General features: G+C 47.1%; 1 protein-coding gene across 1 annotated transcript in view; it reads left to right on the top strand.

The window, feature by feature from the left end:
* The first annotated feature begins 2,631 nt into the window (after positions 1-2,631).
* The window catches only part of SLCO3A1 (solute carrier organic anion transporter family member 3A1), a 148,492-nt gene continuing 140,853 nt past the window's right edge, over positions 2,632-10,270 (top strand). The window contains exon 1 of the mRNA XM_067305348.1: positions 2,632-2,796. Coding sequence (XP_067161449.1) covers positions 2,632-2,796 — 165 coding nt within the window. The remainder of the gene's footprint in view (positions 2,797-10,270) is intronic.

Below are 10,270 nucleotides of genomic sequence, written 5' to 3'. Positions count from 1 at the left end.
CAAATTCCTCCAACAGCATGTCTAAGACGTGATCAAGACATGTGATGGCACTTGTGCATATATATATATATTTATATACATTCAAGAGCTTTGAGCTATCTAGTTTGAATATTGATAGCTCACTTGGGCCTCTAGGTATATCCTTGGTGAATTACATGTGTGTTTTTGGAGCTTTGCTGCTTTTTAGCACCTGACCTAGAGCAGGCTGGCTCTGCCTCTGCAAGCCGGCTGGTAAGACTGGCATACACAAAACCTTTTTTGCCTCACGGGGAATTGTAAGCTTCCCTTGCCATAATTCTATACACTCCAGTGTTTTAAGACACATTGGTCTATTTTCACCTATTAAAAAAGAAGTCTGTTAGATTGTCAGTCCTGTTCATAAAGCACTATAGAATCCCTCCAGATCAAAATATGTCTGGATGCATTAATTGAATTAGTCTGCTTTTAGAGAGAGTTTTCTAGCTTTCTAACTTCAGAATTTTTTATAGGAAAGGTCCCAAAACAAACATGTAAGGAAGCAGATGAGCATTTTTTGCAGTTTAAAGAGATTTGGAGAAAATAAGCCTTTTACATTTTTCCTTTGGTGGAAGAACAAGTTTTTCTTGCATGGAAAACAAACACCTTACGAACTGGCAGAGTCCGGTGAGGAAGAGCCAGTTTTTCATGATTTCATGCAAATCCTTGCCATTTGAGGTCTCCAGATAGCCTCTAACTTGCATCTTGTGAGAAGCACGACACCCACAAGACTGACAGGCAGCTCAATCGAATTGACACCACTCCACTACAACCACCAGGAGCTGTTCTCCCTACAAACCGCTCGATAACGTTGCATCGAGGGCACCAAAGGTTGGCAGCTGTTGTGTTGGGGTAAACGGGACTATTAACACCTGCTGATATGGCCCAGGCCTGCTGGAGAAGCTGGGGCGAAGCGAAGTTCAGCATGGGAGGGAGCTGTTGGCAGCTGATGAGCAAAGGGCAGCAGCTGAGCGTGCCAGGTTTCTTGCACTGCTGCCCAGCAATGGTTTGCAGTTGTGCTGGGGGTCAATGGGCACCAGCTGGGCTCGGGTGGAGATGTGCCAACCTGGGGGGGGACTCTGCTCGATGTTAATTTTGAGAATTGTATTTATTAAAACTAGCCCTGTAGAAGAAGGCAAAAAACAAAAATCTCCTGAACACTGACAATATTTTGACAGGAAGAACTTGAAAAAGGTGCTGGAAGAAGAAAGAGCTCATTTAAAATGTCAGTTCTCCTGATTCCTGGTATGACTGGTGACGGCTGGCTTACCCCTTGAGAAATTAGGATGTTTTTAACGGCCATTTTCAACGACCTCTTTGTAAGCATAAAGGAGTTTCCAAGCTTCGCCTTTGAAAATGAAAGTTAGGCTCCAAATCATGTAGTTGCATTTGAAAAAAATGTAACCTATGTTTCCACACAAAACAGGACTCCTCTCAAAAGCCACAGGCTTCCCAGTACTAAATAATTCAAATACCGCTGATTTGGGAATTTAACAATATAAAGTAATGGCAGCAGCCCCCAGCCAGCAACACCCAGACCTGAACTGGAAAAGTGTGCTCGAAGAGCAAAGCAGATCAGGTTTTGTGGTTACACTGAGAAGGAACGCGATCTGTAATAGTAGAAGCGATGATTAGTGGCTTTTAAAAGGAGATATCTCTTGAAATTAGAGCTCAAGGTGGGCGCGATAACCAACGCGAGCCACCATCAGAAGGCCACGGGGCCACAGACACGAAGCGCAGGCCTTCGGGCAAAGCCTGTCTGCGGGGAAGCGGTGTTAACAACCTGTGACACACGCCGGGATTCATTTTTTGAACATGCAATGTTTACGCGGCCGCTTTCCATCCTTTAACAACAAATGCTTTTTTCAGGAATATGAAATTGGGGCTTCCAAGCCGGAGAGGGAGAAGGCCGGCAGGGTCCTGGCCTACTTTGGCGAGACGCTCCCCAGCTGGCCCTCGTCTCGTGCAAGAAACTTCTGTGTGGAAAAACCACGCGAGGTCCTTGGCCTCGGTCCTCTCTCCTCGCCCCCCCTCCCACACTCTGCCCCCTCCTCGCACCTCTGCCCGGGGAGAAGCCCCCCGGCTGGGAGCATCCCCCCAGCCGGCGGCAGCGCCGAGGGGCACGATGGGCGCCGGGGAGCGGGGCGGCCCCCGGGGGGGGGTCCCCGGGGCTGGGGGGCTGCCCGGGGCGGGGGGCCGAGGCGGCGGCGGCGGGGGGCGGTCCCGGGGCAGGGAGGTGCCGCCCCCCCCCGCCCCCCCGCGGCTATAAGGGCCGGCGCCGCCGCGCGGATCCCGGGACGGGGCAGCGCCGCCCGCCCGCCCGCCGCCGCGGAGCCTCCGCCGGGGCCAGCGCCGCTTCCCCCCCGCCCCTCGCCGGCGGGGGCGCGGATCCGGCCTGCGCGGGGCCGGCGGAGAGCAGCGAGGGGAGGCGGCGAGAGGCGGCAGCGGCGGCGCGCTGGCCATGGCAGCAGCCCGCGGGCGGAGAGGCAGCCGCCGCGGGCCGCCGCTGTGATTGGCACCGCGAGGAGGAGGAGGAGGGGGGAGGAGGAAGGCGCGGGGCAGCCGCGGGGCCCGCCATCCCTCCGCGGCGGCTGTGCGGCGGCGGCGCCCGGGAGGATGCCGGGGAAGACGGGCTCGGCGGGCGGCGGCGAGCTCCCGGGGGCCGGCGCGCAGCGGCAGAAGAAGAGGAGGAGGAAGGTGTCCTGCTTCTCCAGCATCCAGCTCTTCCTGGTGTCCGAGTGCGCCCTGATGCTGGCCCAGGGCACCGTGGGAGCCTACCTGGTGAGTGCCGCGGAGCGCGGGCGGGCGGAGCGGCCCCGCCGCGGGGATGCGCGGGCGGGCGCGGAGGGGAAGTTTCCTCCCCGCCGGGGCAACTCGCCGCGCGGCCCCCGGCGGCAGCGCGGGTGCGTGTTTTGCCACCGCCCGGCGTGTCACAGCCTTAAATGACTCAGCAGCGGCGAGGGGCTGCTCCCCCCTCCCGCCGGACCGCCCCCGCCGCCGGGGTCCCCCCGCTGCCGGAGCCCCCCGCGCCGCCGGGCGGCCGCGCTCGGCCGTCGCTGCCGCTCGCTTCCCGGCTGGCCGCTGCCTCGGACCAAACGCCGGGGCTTCCGAGCTGTACCGAATAAACAGCGGGGAAACATAATGGGGCATTCGCTTCGTGTCTGCTGCGTTAGTCGTCTGCCTCGTCCTCCGCCAGCGATGCAGCGGCGTTAAGTACAGCGGCCCCCTAAGTCATCTGTGTTCGGTGTTAGGTGAAGAACAGGCGAAATAGGACTTTGCGCTGAGCCTGCTTAACGAGCTCTGGTATCAGAGGCACAACTGTTAGAGAAGAGTTGGGAAGATGTGCGGAAGGCTGAGCTTGTGTCCCTGAGCTTGTACAGGGAGAGACAGCCTGTGAAAATGAAGTGTTCTGCTTTCAACAGATGTAAGTGTAGAGTTGATTTAAATTTCTCAAAATAGCTTGCTGGATTTGAGAATTACAGTTTCCATGGAAAAGAAATGTATTCATAATCTCTAAGGTTTTTTGAGGCCATATATGTAGTGTAGTATACAGCATTTAAGTGTAAGTTCTCCACATCCTGTACTTGTATTCCATATTTAGCTCTGCTTCTCTCTCTCACACACATGCGGTCTATGTAAATTTGTATTGAATATGATCTATAATTCTGCAAGACATGTAGCTAAAATAAACAGGGTTAATAGTTTCTATGAATATGAAATGCAAATTTGCAGTAATTTTCCCTGTAGTGAAATGTGCAAGTTTGGTTTGGAATGTGTTTATAATTACAAACTAAACTACATCGCATCTGTTGAGATAAATTCAGTAATTCTATCACTTTATGTGGGCATCAGTGGATATCACTTAATTCTTAGGCCAGGCAGGGCCGTGCCTTTCTTACATGAGTAATGCCTTAGTAAGTACATACGCTGTTTCCGATGAGCTACTTCCAAAACGAGCTGTCAGCATGAATGAGCGTGGGATAATCCAGTGTTAAAATAATAGCCAAGGAGTAGCCCACTGAGATGATGTCACCTAGTGGGCACCGGTATGCTAGAAAAGTACAGATCTGTGAGGGGACCATGTATTGGCACACCTTGCTACAATATCTGAATGTCTGCCACCCAGGACCAGCAGTGATAATGAAGTCCCTAGCGTAGCTTTTTTTTTTTTTTTAAACTCCTTTGCATTGCTCTCTTGTTACAAAAACTAGCGTTTTTTCCCCTATTTTCCCAGCTTTTGTGGCATGCTTTGTATTGAAGCAATGTGCTTGCTCCCTCTTGCTCCTTCAGATCATTTCAGGTACCCTGACAGCAGTGGCTGCAAAACACTGCTGCCGTTATGGTCCAGGAGTCTCGAGCCCCTTCTTCTGAGGGGTTAAATTGTCTGAGGTGCTCCTGTTCCTTCCCTCTCCGATTCTCCAGGGCGCATGATGTGAGCACACTGTATTGTGACCAACATGACATCATGTCCTAATGGCCAGCCAGTTCCACAAACAGTAACAGCAACTGGTCAATGGAAAAAAAAAAAAAAAGAGAGAGAAAACTAAACTCAAAACAATCCACAGCATGCATAAGAAGTGGCCCAGCTGCATCGTGCAAGTGTTTCTCTGTTCTCTGTATAACTTATCCATCATTGCAAATACCACATAGATTTGCATCTATCTGTTGTATTACCTTCAGAGGGTAAATTTATGCTTAAAGAGATTCTGCATTAGTACTGTGCTTACAGGTATCTTGGGGGGGAGTGGAAGCAGGAGCAGGGAAGATGCTTGATGAAAGTGTTGACCTAATCTTTTTTGCAGACTAAATGTCCTATGGGGCCAAGTGCTGTTCTCGGTTGCCCTCTTGGGAAGCGTGGTGAAATCAGTGGAGGCAGTAGAGTTGCCCAGGTGTAACTGCGGGTGGATTTTAATAGACTCAAGCTCCTCATATGAGTAAGGGCTACTGGCCTCTGCCTCCCTGGTCCCCGAGGGACAAATTAGCAGGTGAGAGAAAGCAGTGAACAAACAGAAAGAAAGACAAATAGGGAGATGCTGTGGAGGACAATTACAGTGTATAGTTCTGGGCAGTTGAATAAACTACTAATTTTAGCCTGTCAGCAGTGACAGAGTACTGTATTCATGCTTCTGCTTTGCTTGGCCACATGTATGACTTTCCCTAGTTATTTGTAACTCGGGAAAAGAAACCTTTTTATTTTTCCTTTCAGGGCAGCAAGTTGATTTTTCTCAGCTTCGTCTGCCTTGCTCTGCACAGAGACCAGGAGGGCAAAAGCTGAGCTTGTTAAGACAACAAGGCAGTGGCTTTACTTGTTAGGAGTGATGGAAGAGCTCAGCTTTGATTGGGCTTGGCTTTCTTGTCAGTAAATTTGGAAGCAGCTATTGTTATTTCTTAATCTTCTTAGAGATGTAAGAAATGTTTCCATGTTCTCTGCTCAATAAACAAGCAGAGTATGCTCAAATATATGTACAAAGTCTCTGTTCATCCACTGTGTGCTTTTGAAGCAAAGATCGTTGACTTTTATGCATGTTTATATGGATAATGCCCTGTGCTTGTCAACAGTGCTTTATAAAGCACAAATGCTGATAAAAATCTATGAAGTCTAATCTTTTTCCCACAGAGCTCAGTGGTGAAAACACCTCAGGATGCCAATAGCGGATGTGTATGTTTAATTGGTATGGTGTTTCTCTGAGGCCTTTCATGTGAAATTTTAGGGAATGTTTGATCAATGTCACATTCCAGCATGTTTGTCGGTTATTGCGCTCGCTGGCTGCGGAAATGCTTATGTTCCAAAAAGACTTGGTGCCACGCTCTCACTACAAGACTATCCTGCATAGCTTATGCAAATGCTGGCCGATGCTGCTGGCTTAATTTCTGGAGCGGCTGAGTATACCCTGTTATTTGCATATTCTTGTAACGTTTTGTGTATGCGTTTATTTGGCTTCATCTAATTACTCCTGTGTCCTTCTGGAAACTCGAATTTCCCAGCAACTGCAGTGGTGCTGGGAAAATGCTGCCGGTAGTCTGCAGGCATTCCTGCTGCAGAAGTTACTCTGGGTTTCAGCAGCAACTTTTAAAAGCCCAAATGATTTCCCACTCACGGTTGCTCTCTTGAAGCGTGGGTCCGTGGATTAAAAAGCCGAGCCTTACTGGTGCAGATGGCACTAGGAGTGAAAGACTGGGACCTCTGTTTTCCAGACAGAGCCTTGTGCCTTTTGGGCAAATGCAGCAGTGTGATCAGTGAGGCTGGTCGTGCTGTGCAGCGGTGATGATTTAGATAAGGCTGATTCACATACCTTGGCAGCACTTCCCTCCCTGTCCCCCCCCCACCCCTGAATCCCTACATGCATTATATTTTGGAATATTTTAACTGGTAATAACGTTCCAAGTGCTGCTGAGGGATTTCATCACGCTGCCAGTCAAATCTTTTGCTTAGCCAGTGGTGAAATCATTGCTTTAGCAGAAGGCAAAGAGCTCTCGGTTTGACAGCCACAGTTTGCAGAGCAGGAGCGCAATTTAATTTGCTCTCCCTAGCCTTTAGCCTCAGATAGCTCCGGTTCAAACTGACCTACTTGCAAGCACCCAACATCTGCCAAAGTCACAGGCTTCTTTAGATAACAGGCGCGCATATGGGAAGCGCGTTGAGAAGCAGTTATCTGGTGTGCGCTGGATAGCTGTTTTTACAGAGCTGCGCTGAGATGTCTCTGTGCGCTGCAGCTTTGAATGCAGCTATTCATGTGTTTTATCAAGTGATAGAGGATGACTGGCCCGAGCATGAGATGGAAAGGAAAATAATTGGTGCCTCCCGAGGAGGGTGCATTGGTGTTTGCGTGGGAATGAATGCAAAATTGTTTCTTGGTTTGCTGAATGAAAAGTTTTGAGAGTCATGCTCAGCTCCCGGGCTAGACTTGTGCCTGTGCAGCAGCATTTAGCTACAGTCTGCCAAAGCCCTTGTAATGTGCAGGCAGTAAAAACGGTGCAGTATAGGCCCAGGTGATAGTGTGCACATATATGATGTCTGAGACGAGCTCATTCTGTTCGGTCTTTATCATTATTGGGAATTGGGATATTAATGAAGCTTTTAAAATACCAAATTCGCAGAAAAAGATAAGTAACATACAAAGGACAAAAGTTAACCATCAAAAGGGTTCCTGCTGGAGTAAACCCAAACAGGGGCCCTGTGAGATGGGCAGCAGGGAACTGAGTAATTAAGAGCAGAACTTGGCTCTTGGATTTCTAAGTCGCTTTGGTGTGCAACCCACCCCCTCCCCAAAGCCCCAGTGTTAAAATGTAGCAAACATGATAGTGTTTTTCTGTTGCACAAGAGATGTTGTAGAGACCCAGTCAAGCCCTCCTTGAAGGCGGTGAAGAGGTTCACATGTAGGATGTCATTAAAGGCAACTTTGTTATAGGAATACTGCAACAGCATTAGAGCTCCCCGTTGTGCTTGGTGCTGTACAGCCATCTGCAAAGAGAGATGCTTTGCCCTGGGGTATCTGCAGTCTGAATAAGCTGGGTGGGAAAAGTTAAGTGGTACCTTGTGTTGCGGATGGGGAAAATGAGGCAGGTATTAAGAGCTTGAGATATATATATATATATATATATGTATAATTTTTTTTTATGAAGTCAGTGATAAAGCTTTCACTTAGTTAATGGCACCAAGGCCTGAGTGGCTCAGCCATGGGAAGAGGAAGAGTAAGGCAGAGTACGGAATAAGGAATTCCGGTTTCAGGGGCTTCAGTCCAATGACTTAACTGCAAAAGCGTTTTTTTCCATTGAGTTTATCATTTTTATTCAAGAATTTATTTTCCTAGAATAAGAATCTGCTTTAAAATATTGCTGTTCCTTTTTTCTTTCCCTTAACAGTGCTGAGTAATAAATTAGCCGTAATGCTCATAATTTATTTGTCACTGGGGTATTTAAAGGAAAAAAAAAAATGGATTGAAAATAAATGTTTTAGTGGGGATGGAGATTGCCAAGCATTGGCTGGTTAGTGCTTACAGTTCATTTTTCCTTAATATATCTTTGCTGGCTATGTTATTTCTGGAAACTTGTTTCTAGTATGCCTTTCCCATTAGAGAACATTGTCTGTTTTGCAGCTGAGTTGCACAGAAAGTTATTCTAAACTAGCTCTTTTGACTGCATTCACATTTCTTTTCTCAGAAGCCTTTTGATGTTTTTAGGGTTTCTAACTGCAAAATGGAGGAGAAACTGGATCCAGCTCTGGATTCTGATGCCTTCGGGCTCCTGGGGGGTTCAACTGGGAGTGTGGGGCTGACTCATTACAAAGCTTACACTACAAATTATTAGGAACTACCTCTGATCCAGACCTTGGTTGGATTTTTGAGCACCGGGAAGGCTTGTGAGTAACTGGCACATATGCTTTGGTTGAAAGCTTTCTTTTTCCTGCTCCTAATAGATGACATGGTGTAGGGAACTACATGTTTATCCCTGATATTATATGCTGTGAGGTTTTTTTCTTTAAAATCTGATTGTTTTTTGGTTAAATGCATTTAAGGGCAAAATGCATTTGATTCTATAAGTGTGGACTGATCAGTTTTAGCATTTTACTTTTATTTTTAGCAGAAAGCTTGGCAATTCTTCCTTTTCTCTACAGGCCAAGTGATACTTGTAAGCCCTGCAAGAAAGAGCAGCCTCTTATAGAAGTGTTACGATCCATCGTAAAACCAATGTCTCATTTCTTTTGGCTAGTCTTAGCTTCCAAAATCCCGTTGGCAAGTGCTGTGTGCTGATGTGATAACCAGGTCTGAGCTTTAATGGTCTGCGGTATTAATGCAGCTGAGGTTTGAAGGGCTTGAAATTAGATGACAGAATGCATTGGTTTAAAGGTCTGTTTTGTCCTTGCTTAGTAACTTTATGCAGTGTGACTCTTTAAATTGCCAAAGAGTGCTATAACCCTGTCCCGTAGAGGGGTCAGTTGGACTGTGTTCCCTCTCCTTCTCGGCAACAGAAAAGAGAGATTCCCTTTTTCCCAGAAAGGGGTGTTCCTCAGGTTGCATGGACTTTCTCTTCCCTTATTTTCAAGCTGTTGTAAAGGTCCAAAAGCCAGCTTCTGTTCTGCTACAGCAGTGTAAATATATTGCTTCAGAAGAATTATTCTGCAATTCGTCAAGAAGAGTTTGTCCTCTGTGTATAATAATATAAAATGTTTCCTTACTTGTACACTCCCTGGTTTCCAGTTATTCCTTCATGGTAGTAAGATTAAACAATGGAAATATTTAATGGGTGAGGTTGCAGCTGCATGAGTTAGTGTAGCTTTGTCTTCTGATCAACACCAGATGAAGCTGCAAAGTGGTATTTCTTAAGTATCATCCAAGAAGGTTTAAATAAACACATGATAATACTTTATATCTTTAAGGGCTCCAGTGAAGTTGGGAAGAATTCATTCTTCCCATTGCATAGGGGAAAAAATGGGCCACTGATTTTGATTTACAAGGTTTCATTATAACTGCAGCAAAACCAGGAATAGAAGCCCAAGAGTCCCGTCTCCAGGTCACCTTGGTGAAGCCTCTGGACTTTGTCTCTTCACAGGTGCATATGACTGCAAATAGGATTGCCTGCTCCACTAAGCAAAGATTTCATGCTGCCACACTTCATACAGTATCAATAAAATCAATAGCGACAGTGAGCTGTTTATGAAGTTCCTGGAGTGTCTGGCACTTCCCATCTGTGCTGGAAGAGCTCTGCCCTGGTATGGGAAGCACTCTCTAAATGCTTAGAGAGGTGGTCCTGCTCTCAAAGATGTTCCAGTTAAGTAGATGGATCAAAGCATGGGGGGAAAAAAGGAAACATTCCTCTTGTCCAGACTTTTAAGTGGGGAGGGTTTGTGTGTGTGTATATGTATACATATTTATGTAGAGATGAAGGCATACAGCACGGACACACAGCTAGAACTGCCCCTCTTCACCTAGCAAGTCTATGGAAGACCTGAGAACAAAAATCATATATATGCTCCAGTTGGCAACTTCCTCATTTTCCAGTCTCATTCTGGATTTTTGGTGTGTTTTTTTTTTTTTTCCTTTTTATACCTCAATATTTATTACTGAACTGTTGATCTCAGGCCCCCTCTATTTTGGTTGTTGCATGGTGCCCACTGTATTGAGGTTGCAAATCTATAATTAGGGTCATACTGCAGTAGCTCCTGAAAGCACTCAATTTTAAGTGACTGCTTGCGGTGTAAAAGCGACATCTGTATTTCAGGTTTGCTTGAGTAGTTATCATTATTTATCATCATTAT

Source organism: Apteryx mantelli, chromosome 15 (assembly GCF_036417845.1).
Source record: "Apteryx mantelli isolate bAptMan1 chromosome 15, bAptMan1.hap1, whole genome shotgun sequence".
Taxonomy (NCBI): domain Eukaryota; kingdom Metazoa; phylum Chordata; class Aves; order Apterygiformes; family Apterygidae; genus Apteryx; species Apteryx mantelli.
The sequence above is the reverse complement of the archived record's forward strand: the minus strand, read 5'-3'. Positions and strand labels throughout refer to the sequence as shown.